This window comes from Ascaphus truei, chromosome 2 (genome assembly GCF_040206685.1).
Source record: "Ascaphus truei isolate aAscTru1 chromosome 2, aAscTru1.hap1, whole genome shotgun sequence".
In the NCBI taxonomy this organism is placed as follows: Eukaryota; Metazoa; Chordata; class Amphibia; order Anura; family Ascaphidae; genus Ascaphus; species Ascaphus truei.
In genome coordinates, this window is record NC_134484.1 from 352,437,181 (window position 1) to 352,451,830 (window position 14,650).

Consider the following 14,650-nt stretch of genomic DNA (forward strand, 5'->3'; position numbering starts at 1 on the left):
CGGCCTTTTTTGCCCACAGTGACGTCACTTCCCTTTCTTTACTTCTGTCACCATGAAGGTAATTTGCTCCAGCTACATTTTTGTACAGGTAGGTGCCAGCAAAGAAGTTTCACTTCAAAAAGGGGCAAAGAAAGTACAGCATTTTGTATAAACTCTTATATTATTGTGGAGCTTAAATACATCAAGTATCCTTTAAGTTGCTTTCCCTCTTGGGTTTTTTATTAGTAATCCTATTTTTACTATGTCGGAAGTAGGGGGTCTCTTGAGCTGAACTGCTTGGCTGTTCGCTCCAAGATACTTACATCAGAAGTGGCTATAGCATTCAAAAACAGAACATGCCATAACAAAATATAGTAAGGGGGGGGGGGAAATACTTTAATATTCCAATAAATACCATACAAATTTTCCAGAGACAAATAATTAAAATAAGCATTCCAGATCAGATGATAATCTTCTGGGTTTTTTTGTTGTTTTTTTTTTTTTTTTTTTAAACATTCCCAATTGGACCACCTCTCTCATGCAGCTAGATCTAATAAGTGTAGAACTATATTCCATAGATTTTCAATTAGTGAGTAACATTGATGTTACCTGCATACTAAGTGTGTCCCCATTTGGTAGCGAATGGGTTACAGTAAAGTGATGAAACACAAATGATGCTATTAAAGCACCCGACGTGAAGCAGGTGCAGCATGTGTCAGCTCAGACCCTTGACTGGTACTTAACCGAAAGGCTTTCACTAGTCTGCTGTTGACAGCGTTAATTCATTGAGAAATAAAATACCTAAAACAAAAGCCCCGTTTAATGTGTCTTTTACAGGTGCACCTGCTGTCTTTTCCTCCTAAATTCATTTGTATTGTTTTGGAGAGAGTGGATTAAAGCAGTGCAAATAGTCTAACGCATTAATAATGTCGCTGTTGAAAAGCATCGGTAAAAAAAAACAAACAAAAGAACACACTTTCTTGTGTTTTTATTTGTTTTCAGAACTGTTGGAAAGCTAGATACAGCGAGATGCAGCCACCAGTATCCGACCGCTTGCCGGGGAAAATGCAGGGTATCTCACAGGGACCCCCGCTGTGTTAGTCCGATGGGCCATTAGTCTGGCTGCAGAAATCTCACAGAAATGTTCCAGCGTTACTGTGAGATAGCCCCAGATTTTCCAAGGCAAGTGGTCGGATACTCGTGGCTGCATTTGTAAGTACCAGCCTTTCTCCGGCGTCAGAGTGTTTTAAATGGGTCACAATTTGTAGAACAGAAGCCGATAAAGGGGCCTATGCAGAGAGCAGCGAATTTAAAAATTGGCGAGGGTAATAAAAAGTAGCTTTTTTGGAGAGTTTTATTCTCCATATGCAGAAATGTGCGAAATCTGCAATTTATAGCATGAATGCGTGTGGCGAGTTTAAAATGGAGAGATGCGCGATGCTGAAATGTGTAAAAAAAAAATCGCGCATTTTTTTTCCCCTTTCCTATAGCCGGCGAGCTCCAGCTTCTTGCCAACTTTTGTTGGCGGAGCAAATTGTAGAAAATCGCACCATTTTATTGGCGCAAACAGCCGCTAGATGCCGTTCGCGCCTTTCTGAATTAGGATATTTTTAAAACTGGCGAGATGTAGGTTCTCGCCAGCCGCGCGGCGAGATTTACAAATAGAAAAAAAAAATGGCGCGTTTTTCGTAACTCGCCATTTTCTGCTGTTTTCTGCGCGAATTTCTCAAAAAAATGGCGAGATTTACTTTAGCGCTGCTCTCTGCATAGGCCCCATAGTCTGTTGCTATATACTCTATACTAAAGTCTCCAAACTACAAAACTGGGACAAAACCAACACTATATTGGTCAAAGAAAAGGATCCCCATTAAAAGCAAATTTTGTTTTGCTTCTGGAAGATTTTAGTATATAACACCCCGCCCCCTCCCCCTCCCCCCCCTCATAGGTTCTTGGAGGAAGAGACTCCTCTAATTGTAACATGAAATATTTCTTATTTTGTCTCTCACCCAACGTATTGCACAGCAGAATATGTTGGTGCATTATAAAGAATTATATTCTGAAATTAGTTTATTGCTTTTGATATAAATCAAAACCTATAATCCACCTGACCTAAATAAATATAGCAAATGTATTAACTGTCAAGACATAGATAAATAACAGAACATTTACCGGAAATATCTTCTGAATATTGCAATACAAACAGGAACAAAAGTACTTGGATTAAAAAACAAAACAAAATAAAACGCTCACTTTGGTGATTAAAACGCGCCTGTCTCTTACACACTTACAGAGAGTCTGGTACAGCGCCTCTCTACCCACTGTCCCAGTGGAAAAACTAGTTTTGCAGGTAAAAGTAATTCCTTACAAATGCTACTGTACATTTAGGGACCACTAAGCAGGGGTATCCCACAAGACATCTTACAGCCCACTGACTTGCATGGGCTATAACGTGTCTTCTACCACGGAAGGGGCCTAATAGCAGAAGACTGCTGGGAAAATATGGCCTTAATTCCTTCTCTAGAGGACAGCACGGTGGTTTTCTAACACCCTTTATGCATTAATAACTGCCAAGTCGAAGTCTGTAATAAACTGTGCATGGTATCTGAGCACTTTTGTTTGATGTTTAGCTTGTAGAAGGGAGATGGCATGGAAATGAAACATTCCAGCACGGTTTTGTATGACATTCTCCTCTTGACTTTTTAGATGGCGACAAGGCGGACATCTCAAATGATACATATCCAGACATAAACATCATCGCAGGGGCACTGAAGCTGTACTTTAGGGACTTGCCCATTCCCGCGATTACTTATGATTCCTATTCCAAATTTATTGAGGCAGCAAGTAAGTACTGAAAGTGTCTCTGCGATGCGGAGGAGTCATTTGCAGCATCTGTTCTCTTGGCACTGCGGGAGTTAATTATAATAAATGTAGTGGCATTGTTTTATCCGATAGGACATGCGTGGACATTCTTTTGCTCACAGATTTTAGAGTGAATGACTCCAGTCAGATTACAGAGGAATAAAACTACTGGTATGGAGTGCTTTGGTAACTCTGGGGTTACAAATATCTTCTATCCAGTGGTCAAGCAGTCACATGAATTCACTTACAGTAACTGCACATACCATGTTATTTTATTCACAGACGCCACCATAATCGTTTTAATATTCGTAGTGTACAAAGCTGCTAGATGTGCCATTTACACGAGTGTAACCCTAGCATGTAAATACCCCTTAGAAAGTCAGGAGATTAATCATTGACCAGAGTGATGGATAAGACAACAGTGATTCTAGCGCCTGACATTTGTATTGCTATTATTTTTTATTTGAATGGGGGACTGGAATGTCCCAGTCTGTTATCTGTCACTAGTCATGAGTTTTCCATTTCAGAAGATACAAAGCATGATGTTTTGTCAACATGGTACATTTTTCTTAGTTTAGTTAATTGAATGGATCAGATTCATTTGGCAAGAACTCACTGCAGGGAACCCACGATTTCTTTTGATCTTGTAACACCCCAGGTTCTAAATGGCCCACACTTCTTTCAGATTGGATTACATGGGTAAAGTATTTTTGTTCTGGTAGGGACAGCTGCTGTTCTGTGTTTAGAGGGACAGCCCCACTTAGCAGATAAGGGGCCCTACTTACTAAGTGGTGCTATGCCATAAGACTTCTTCCTGCAACATAAAACACATTACAGCGCATCCATTTGAAGGTGTCTTATTGTGTAGCACCACTTGGTATATATGGGCTATTTTTTTTAACACTTTACAAACTTAATTATTTTCATTTCAAACCGATTTAACCACCCTTACAATTACAATTTTACAACTATGCATCGTGTGAAAAATACTTTTTTTCCCCTTTTTCAGTATACACACTATAGTGTTTTATCTTATCAATCACTTATTTCCCCTCACACTTGGCTGCTGTTCTCCTAGTGGAATCATATTTACCAGTGATTGAAATGGAAACGATAAAGAAAGAAGCCCCAGCGCGCATGCAATAACTCACATTATTTGATTAATTTCTATCTTTTTTCTTTTCATAAGTAGGGGTCATTTGGTTCACTCTTTTGTCCAAAACATGTTAGCCCTGCACTCACGTCAAGGTAGATCCTATCTGCAGTTACAGTACTTACACAGCCAGTTTTCTACTGCACTGTACAGTAGCTCAGAGGTGCTCAACTCCAGTCCTCAAGCCCCCCCTCCCCAACAGGTCAGGTTTTCAGGATATCCCAGCTTCAGCACAGGTGGCTCAATCAGAGACTTAGCCGAAGACCGAGCTTCTGATTGAGCCACCTGTGCTGAAACGAGGACTAATTGAGCCACCTGTGCTAAAGCTGGGACTGATTGAGCCACCTGTATTGAAGCTGGGATATCCTGAAAACCGGACCTGTTGGGGGGGAGCTTGAGGACTGGAGTTGAGCACCCCAGCAGTAGCCCATGTATAACACATATAGTGGGCCCTATGCAGAGAGCAGCGCTAAAATAAATTGGAGATGTAAATAAATTGTACCTGTAATGGCGTGATTTTATCTCCATATGCAGAAAGGCCCGAAAACTGCATTTAAAATCATGTGTGATTATGGAGAGTTTCAACCGGCGAGATGCGCGCTGGTGAAACATGTTTGAAAAAAAACGCGTTTTTTTTTCTTCTTTTCCCTCTCGCCGGTGAGCTCCAGCTTCCTGCAAAAAAAAGGAGAAAAAAATGGCGCGTTTTTCGTAACCCGCCATTTTCTGCTGTTTTCAACGCAAATTTCTCCAAAAAATGGCCATATTTACTATAGCGCTGCTCTCTGCATAGGGCCCATAGTGCTCCTAAATTGTAACCTGCATACTGTACATGTCACACATCCCATGCTACGGACTATCGCTGTTTTATTACCGCTTTCTCTATGCAGTGGGGGAAGTACAGTACAAAGGACCCTGTATAACATTGCTGTGGGGTTTTGGCAAAAGATTGAACGAAATTACCCATACTTAAGAGAAGAAAAAACATAGAAATTAATAGAATAATGTGACAGATATCGGATGCGCGTCTTTGTTTACTGTTGTGTATTTCAGGTCACTTTCCCGGTAGCACTGCAGTTGGCACAATTAATATATTAAATATAATACTGTGGGACCGGGTTTTGGGCTCGCTAAGATTGTGTGTGTGTCTATATGAAAAAGAAACAGCACAGCTCCTTCTTTTTTTTTTTTTTTTGTAACTTGCTTTTTATTTGAGTTTTTAGAACACAAAGGAAAATGGATACAGAAATAGAAGGGGGGGGAGTTCCCCATTTTTAACACTGGTATCATAAAATATAACGACACTGAATGACCGCATCACCGCACATTACTCAAATTAACCTAAACTCTCTGAGAGAAAATACAACCCTCAATCCACATTGATTCGGAGAGTCACTTACTCCCCCTAGAGTTAGGGTGACCAGTTGGACAGTCCCGTTTTTTTAATGCCTGTCCCGGCTGCCCCGCATTCTTTGAAATGTCCTGTTTTTTTGTGGCTGTTATGGTTTTGGCCATCAGAGCAGCGGGGACAGCAGAGAGCAGAGAATGCAGGAACAGACAGAGGCCGGTCTGACTGTAGCTGCAGAGGGTGGGGGCGGGGTTAGAGGCAGAGGAGCCTCAGCAGAGAGACAGTGGGAGCCTTGGTGTCTGCTGCCAGGGCTCAAGATGGCTTCTCCCCCCCTCCACCAATGTTCCAGACAGGCAGGTAGGGACCCGAACTGAAACACACGAGATGCAGCATGGGGGAGAGAGATAGGCAGCATGAGAAAGGGAGAGAGAGGCAGCATGAGAAGGGGAGAGAGAGGCAGCTTGAGAGGGGGAGAGAGAGGCAGCATGGGGTGGGGAGGATAGAGGAAGCATGGGGGGGGGGATAGAGGAAGCATGGGGGGAGGAGAGAGGCAGCATGGAGGGGAGGAGAGAGGCAGCATGGGGAGGAGAAGAGGCAGCATGGGGGGGAGGATAGAGGCAGCATGGGGGGGAGGATAGAGGCAGCATGGGGGGGAGGAGAGAGGCAGCATGGGGGGAGGAGAGCGGCAGCATGGGGGGGAGGAGAGAGGCAGCATGGGGGGAAGGATAGAGGCAGCATGGGGGGAGGATAGAGGCAGCATGGGGGGGGAGGATAGAGGCAGCATGGGGGGGGATAGAGGCAGCATGGGGGGGAGGATAGAGGCAGCATGGGGGGGAGGATAGAGGCAGCATGGGGGGAGGAGAGAGGCAGCATGGGGGGGAGAAGATAGGCAGCATGGGGGGGAAGAAGAGAGGCAGCATAGGGGGGAGAAGAGAGACAGCATGGGGGGGAGAAGAGAGGCAGCATGGGGAGAAAGAGAGACACACAGAATGGGGGAGAGAGACACACACAGAGAATGGGGGAGAGACACACACACAGAATGGGGGAGAGAGACACACACAGAATGGGGAAGAGAGATACACACACAGAATGGGGGAGAGAGAGAGATACACACAGAGAAGGGGGGAGAGAAACACACAGAGAATGGGGGAGAGAGAGACACACAGAGAATGGAGGAGAGAGAGACACACACAGAGAATGGGGAGAGAGAGACACAGAGAATGGGGGAGAGAGACAGAGAATGGGGGGGGGAGAGAGACACAGAGAATGGGGGGAGAGAAACACAGAGAATGGGGAGAGAGAGAGAGACAGAGAATGGGGGAGAGACACACACACAGAGAATGCGGAGAGACAGCGAATGGGGGAGAGAGAGACACACACAGATAATTGGGGAGAGAGATGCACACACAGATGGTGGGAGAGACACACAGAGAATGGGGGAGAGAGAGACACACACAGATAATGGGGGAGAGAGATGCACACACAGATGGTGGGAGAGACACACAGAGAATGGGGGAGAGAGAGAGACACACACAGAGAATGGGGAAGAGCGAGACACACAGAGAATGGGGAAGAGCGAGACACACAGAGAATGGGGGAGAGAGAGACAGAGAATGGGGGAGAGAGAGACACACAGAGAATGGGGGAGAGAGAGACAGAATGGGGGAGAGAGATGCACACACACACAGAATGGGGGAGAGAGAGACACACACAGAATGAGGGAGAGAGACACACACAGAGAATGGGGGAGAGAGATGCACACACAGATGGTGGGAGAGACACAGAGAATGGGGGAGAGAGACGCACACACAGAGAATGGGGGAGAGAGACGCACATACAGAGAATGGGGGAGAGAGATGCACACACAGAGAATGGGGGAGAGAGATGCACACACAGAGAATGGGGGAGAGAGATGCACACACAGAGAATGGGGGAGAGAGATGCACACACAGATGGTGGGAGAGACACAGAGAATGGGGGAGAGAGAGACACACAGAGAATGGGGAGAGAGACAGAGAATGGGGGGAGAGAGAGAGAGAATGGGGAGAGAGTGTCACACACAGAATGGGGGAGAGAGAGAATGGGAAGGGTGGAACGAGAATGGAGTGATGGGGGGAGCGTCAATGGAGGGATGGGAGGGAGAGAGAATGGGTGTGTGTAAGGCTGTGTCCCCGCTAGCGCTGAGCGGGCGGCGGTTACTTACATATATAGCTATATGTAAGTCCCCGCTCACGCTGTGCGCGCGGCGCTCATGCGCGGGCACACACGCTCACCCGCACTTAAGTAAACAAATAAGCTATACTTACCCGCGCGCTCAACTACCCGCAATGCCCCCCGCCCCCACGCGCACGTACATGCATGACACCCGGTGCTCATGCTTGGAGAGCTCTCCAAGCATGAGCGCCCTCAGCGCCAGCGGAGACTCAGCCTAAGAAGGGGGGACAGAGAGCGGTGGAGAGACATAAAGGAGACATAAAGCGCAGTTGGTGATGTCATTTGTTTTATAAATGATTTTTTTTAATGTGTCCCGGTTTTTACCTAGAGTACCAGGGCTCCCATACTTTATGAAGCATAGCTCCTTTAAATATGAAATGAAGGTTAAATACTTCACATCTTTACAGAATAGCTATAAATCGTGCCACTATTTACTGCAGTAATTTACCCATACACATATGACTTTGTCCTTTTGTTGGAACTGCCAATTGCTGGATTGGCTTGTAAGGTATTGCAGATCTGTATGCTTCGTGTACAAACTGGAATATATACTTTCATAATAACTGTTTCTTCTTGTATAGTACTGATCATGTAGGTACTGTACAGTATATAGAATCTTTGCAGGCACAAGTAGAGCTTACAATCTATGTGTGCACAGGAAGATAAAGTGACTTGCCCAAAGTCACAAGGAGCTGACATTGAGACATGAACCAAGCTCTGCTGCTCAGTGTCGTTGTTCTCAGAGTCGGCACCGTTACTCACTGAGCCGCTCCAGCAATAATGAATGTCATGCAACCTACAGTATACATAAGGTTGATTGGAGAGTCACCAAATGTGGTACATATTAGCTCAAATATACTAAAGTGACAATACCTGTAAACTTTCTACTTTTAGAAATCTCTAACCCAGATGAGAGATTAGAAGCAGTACATGAAGCCCTTTTGCTGCTGCCTCCCGCACACTTTGAGACGCTACGATTCCTAATGATCCACCTCAAGAAGTAAGTTATTTTGTCATTAGTTAAGTGATTCAGCATACATACTTAACATACCTTGCATTAACCAAGCTAAAGTATAGATACCTGGTGTTTAAGTGTGTACATTAGGTCTAACACTAACATTTCTTGCCCAAGTATTGGATACCCATTATGCATGAGATGTTCGCTAGTACAATGGCACCTGGTCACAAAGCCTTTAGCAGACATTTTTTGCATCATGTTGGGGAAAGTTTTAGACTTTCGTGTCAATATGTGAAAAGCAGCAACATTATTCTCACTTCCACGCACATCGACAAATTAAAACAAACTTGCAACAAATATGTAAAACATTTTGGAGACTTTTCACAGATCTCTAGACTTAAAATACCATACATCACCGCATTTAACTTTGCTCCTAAATACCAGTGATAGTGTTAAAAGTACTTACACCTTTTACATTCCATTATGTGTCTTTACTGGTCAGGACACTTTTTGAGAGCACAAAAAAGTGGACAATGAAAATTTGTTTTATATCCGTTCTTATTGCAATTTTAGCCACCCCAAATAGTTCCCTGAAAGAACATCACTGAACTGTCAGTTCCATTATGGAATTGTTTCTGTGGCTTAAAAATATACTGGTACTGTACTGTGTCAGATTTGAAAAAGCTATACATTTATTTACATGTAATATTGGGTCACCACTCTTTGGACTTTGATAGAGAAAAGTTTTAATGTTTATGCTGTAAAAATGGGAGATGTTTGATTTTATTTTTTTTAAAGCGGTATTTCCGCTTGGGAGGAGGGGAAGTTTACAAATCTATTTTTTCCATAGGTAGGAAGCAAGGGGTCTCCGGAGCAAGGGGTCTCCGGAGCTGATCCACATTAATCTCTTTGCTCCGGGGACCCACTGCTTTTCTAGATACATAGCTGTGAAGGGGCATGCAGTATGGCTGTTTAAAACTCCTGTGTTCTGCCGGCCAATAGGAAGCCATGACATCATCCCTTGCGGCTTCCTATTGGCTTGTGTGGTGTGGGACCTTTAAATAGGATTGAGATACCGGCAGCACCTTTAGGGCTATGAATTTCAGTGAGCAGGGAGTTCCTGGAGCTGAAATGAGTGCGGTTAAGCTCCGGAGACCCCCTGCTTGTCACCTCCTATGGAGAAACAAAAAAAAATTAAAAGAAAAGGTTCTTTGTGTAGGTCCCTTTAAAAAATATATATATATATATATATAGTAAATACAAGCTGTAATCTCTGTGTAATAATAAAGTACATGTTCTCTGGGATCATTGCATTATGACCACCCTTTTCATTACTTTCTATTCTAGGGTGACGCAGAATGATAAAGAGAACTTGATGGGTGCAGAAAACCTTGGCATAGTTTTTGGACCCACTTTGATGAGACCCCCAGAAGAAAATGCACTGACCTCGTTAAATGACATGAGACACCAGAAGCAAATTGTGCAGATTTTAATACAAAATGAAGATGTTTTATTCTGAACAAATGAAGAATTGCCATTTGTAGCAGTGCTTTAGATGACTAGTTTAAAGCAGTGCAAAGATGTACATTGAAACCAACAAAAAAAAAAGTTCACTAGCTGGACTTTGCTTTCTGCAGCGTTGCAGATACATGCCAAAATGTTTAGTGAAACATATGTCTTGTAGACAAATGCCTCTATCTAACTTTAATTGAGGAAGAAGGGTCAGAAAACAAATCCACCTGAGTTATTGGTTTGCCTTGATTTGCCCTTATAGGTATTGAAAGAAGTCTTCTTAACATATCATAAAGAGTAGAAAACATTATTTTTCAATCACGTATTGAAATTGACATTGAATTTGGCAATGTTGACCATACATAGCTATTTTTAAAATGTTATCTGCACTGTAAGTTCTGAATACTGTATAGCTGTAGCTCAGACAGTTAATAATGAGATGGCTTTCATTCTTTAGAAGGGCAGTCCCATTAAGCAGAACGAAGAAACACAAATTAAAGAAAGCATCCTAAGAATTATTCACTGACCCTTAAAGTAATCATTTGTCTTTCTACATATGCTTTAAAAGTTGCTTGGGTCTACTGAAACATACTCATGATCATTTGTTTGGCCTAATGATGCCATTATAATTACCTTACAAACAAAGAATGAAAGTAAAACAAATATTATATGTAGATTTGAGGATTAATAAACCGTCTCATCACCAGAAGAGATTAGACAAAGATTGCAATAATCATACGAAAAAGGTTTACAATTTTTAAAAGGCATCAATCGCCTATATTAAACCTATTGACCTGCTACTACTATCAGTTCACGTTGGTCTTTAAAGGGACTGTCCTTTCAAAAGCCCTTCTCCTGAACGCCCACGTGTATGTTAGTACCAGCTACTTGTCTGACAGGTATCAGCACAGTAAATCATTAACTGATTTCTCCTAGTCCTCACCTTATTCCATTTGGCACATTAATTTTTACCTTTGCAGTATTTTTTTTTTTTTTACACAAGGTGTGTTACAGTAGCTGAGCTTGTACAATACAGCCCTCTTATTGTGTTCCACAGCACAGCCACAATCCTTTATCTGTTCACTCATTTTTCTCAACTCTACATTGTTAGATTTAGTTGGTGCTCCTCTCTGGGAATGCTTCAAGATTGCATTAGGGAATTCTTGACTGAACAAATGTGGTCCTTCACTGTTTTGTAGCTAACAATTAATCGTTAAAACAGGAATACCACTGCTCTCAGATTTTTTTCCCTCTTACTTGAACCAGGCTATCATCCAGAGACAAACCACCTTGGTTTTAACTCCCTATTTGCCTCTGTGTCTCCCAAAAAATTTCATTGGGAAAAATGACCGGTGGCAACATCATTTAGTCAACGAATAAGAAGAAAGTTGGGCTTTATTATTTCCATTGACTTGGCTGCAACAGAAGCCACAGCCATATTTGTCTCCCAGCAATAGCGAGAAGAAGATACAGTAGGCAGATATACCCTGAGCTGGCAGACTGTGTGACCTCTGATCTCTTCCGTGCACTGGAACTTCCCTGCTCTCTCTAGACGTGTACTTTTGCTGACAGGCAGTGGTACTGCATCACAGGCTGGGGGACAATGATCTGCTGGATATATTTTGGCCTGCAAAGTACAGATGTAGCAGCGACTTCCTGTTTCCAGCGTCGCCGCCAAAAAAGTTTGCGGCGCTGGGGCAGTGTCTGCCGCGATCGTGCTGTGTGGTGTCCATGCTTCTTAATGGGGACCCCTTGCAACGTTAATCCTTGCGGGCCTCGACCATCCGCGGCATTGAAAAACGTAAGCGTTGCCACATCTGCAAATAATAAAAGAATGAGCACTTTTTTTTTTGCTTACAGTTTTACAACCGAGCTTTCAATTAAATGTATATTGTTTTTTTTGTCTGTATTTCAAACAGTACATTTATATAAAAATGTAGATGTGTTTTTGTTCTAAATTTTGTTTCTTGAAGAAAAAAAATAAGAACTTTTAAATGCGTGTGATTTTGTGATCGCTTTCCTGAAGGTAAAAACCCCGCTTAAAGAATTCAGAATGTTAAATTCTTTGTTACTGACTGCGAACTAACCCATGTAATATAAAACCGCAGTGCCGTATGTTGCAGATCATGTGGGGCTGTCTTTGAACTTGTGAAACATTTATACCGTAATCCTGCTAATAAAGCAGGCCGTCAGATTCCAAATTAAACTGATCACCCCCTTGAGTGCCAAGGTCCTTTGGCAGTTTAGGGGTTAATTCCAAAAGCACATTTTCCTGTGGTTTTCCGAGTTCACCCAAGGAGAGATGAAAATATGTTCTCTCTATCCCGATGACCATTTGAATTGCTTCTTTTTTATTCGAGCCCTTTCCCTTACTGCAAAAAAAAAAATACATTTTTTTTTTTAACAGATTTATTTCCCTTTTCATACTGATCACATAATAATTCACTGAGTGGTCATCTCGCCGTTTTCCTATTCTGCAGAAATACTGAAGTAAACAACACTTTTTTTTTTAACTTTTCTCAGAACTGCTCTATAGTCTGCACCGTAAGTAGCAGTACTGGTCATTAATGGGGTAAAAAATGTAAACAAAGGTTGGGAGAAGATCATGACTTTTATTGTTACGAAAGAGACTGTTTCTATTCTACAGGCTAATACTACATCACCCTCCCCATGCACCAATTAGGGGTTGCCAAATAACTGCACAGCCTCTTGTAGTGTGTGATGCACATTCTTTACAATTCTTTATAGAGCTGTTTGTGGAATTAGCTTTTTTACATTTAGGCCCAAATGCCTATTCAACATATTTTCAACTATGTAAAAATTGCTTTAAATGGTAGATAAGATATTTGATGACCAATTGTGTTCACTTACTGTAACTTTTTCACCAATAAAGTGTTTATTGCAAAATACGTATGACCGGAGCAGCAGTCACCAGGTCATTAAGCTTTAACACATCCAAGTGTAAAGACAACCCCAAATATGGTGGTCAATATCAGTCCTCAACTCCAGTCCTCAAGACCCCCCAACAGGTCAGGTTTTAAGGATATCGCAGCTTCTGCACAGGTGGCTCAATCTGGACTGGAGTTGAGCACCTCCAGTCTGTATCACAAAGTTCGTGAGGAAGTAGCATTGTAGCTTTAATGTTATTCCTGATGAATACCTTTTACATTTTTGCCCTGCACTTTTTATGGATACATTTTTTGCTTCAAGCAGTCAGTGTCTGAATGGATAATAATGTAACAGCATAGAAAATATTCGCATCCGAATACTTTACATCATGCAACCTCCTTCTGTGAAGAATTAGCAGTACAGCATTGGCTTTTATAATAGTATAATTTGACATTGTGAGCTATATTACATAATAAAAACAGTCCAGAGTCTAACCAGATTTCGCTGTTGTGCAAAATCAAATCTTAAGAGATCTAAATAGTTCTAATATATGAAGTGTGTCTGTTATTGAAATGTGTTGCTACTTTTTAAAGTTATTGATTTGCTTTTAATAAGGACATGAAAACTTGTAGAACAAGGGATTTTATTATCCTAAACCGAAGCATGAAACTTTTGAGAACTGGGTTCAAAAAGTGTGTCCCTTTGCTCAGCGGGACGGTGCTTCCCTTCAAATAGATCAATACCGTTACTCTTTTATACATTTCAACCAGTCCGAATTCTTTCAAAATGTTTTCAGCGCCTCTGTTGGTCTTCTCTGCCAGCAGAGAGGCTAATATACTGGAAGGCACAGGTTACTCGTAAAGAGTCAAATGGAAAAGGAGGCTGGTCTTCTACACACGAAAGGTCTTCACTCACACAAGGTATCCTTATATTGCTCAGCAGCAGTTCATTAGTTTGGGATTTGCTTTTGCCATGACCTATCCTACTGCCAAAATGTGCTGGGGTTTTTTGTTGTAATTTGTTGTTTGTTACCCATGTATTTTGTTTCCGCGTGCTTTTAAACTGGTTTTATTTTGTGAAATGAATTGAAATACTGTAATTTATGACAATGTTAAATCATGAATGATACAATAAATGTGTGAATATTTAAAGCATTGTTTCTCTCAATATATATGGATTTCCGCGCTCGCTCTGTCCCACGTGTCTGTGGTGTTCTGCAGATCTCTTGCAGCCGCCCGCAGGAGAACTCCACAATCTCCTAAAACGTGAGCCCCCCTAAAGGAGCTCACAATGCAGCAAAAAAAGTAAAAAAGAGCAGAAAGCGCACTGAGATGCAGTATATGGATGTGTATTAAAAATGTCCCAAGACAGGACCATACATTACATCAGCGGTGCGCAAAGTGGGGGGCGCGACGAGATTCGCTGCGGGGGGTGTGGGGTTTACAGAGGCTCTGCGCGCTTCTCAAAGGCATTTAAATTAATGTCGGGGGAGCTGCAGTGCCTCTGTAAACTTCTCCTTACCTTGATTCAGACGGCTCCTGGTGAGGCGTTGCCATGGCAACGCAGCATCAAATGACGCTGCGGGGTCATTTGACGTCACTTGAAAATTCTGCTGTGTGGTCGCTCTGCATCACGCCCACGTGCATTATGGCTGCCCTCATTGACTTCCACAGATTCGTTCTCGCGGTTACTATAATCGTGGCCTAAGTTTCTGACAGCAAGTGTCCATTGGTAAAGGAGA

The 14,650-nt window shown here is 42.5% G+C and overlaps 1 protein-coding gene across 1 annotated transcript in view; it reads left to right on the top strand.

Moving 5' to 3' along the window:
* Nucleotides 1-14,060, top strand: part of CHN2 (chimerin 2) — a 356,799-nt gene extending 342,739 nt beyond the window's left edge. The window contains 3 exon segments of the mRNA XM_075586857.1: nt 2,683-2,820; nt 8,445-8,550; nt 9,856-14,060. Coding sequence (XP_075442972.1) covers nt 2,683-2,820; nt 8,445-8,550; nt 9,856-10,027 — 416 coding nt within the window. The 3' untranslated portion in view covers nt 10,028-14,060.
* Nucleotides 14,061-14,650: the final 590 nt, after the last annotated feature.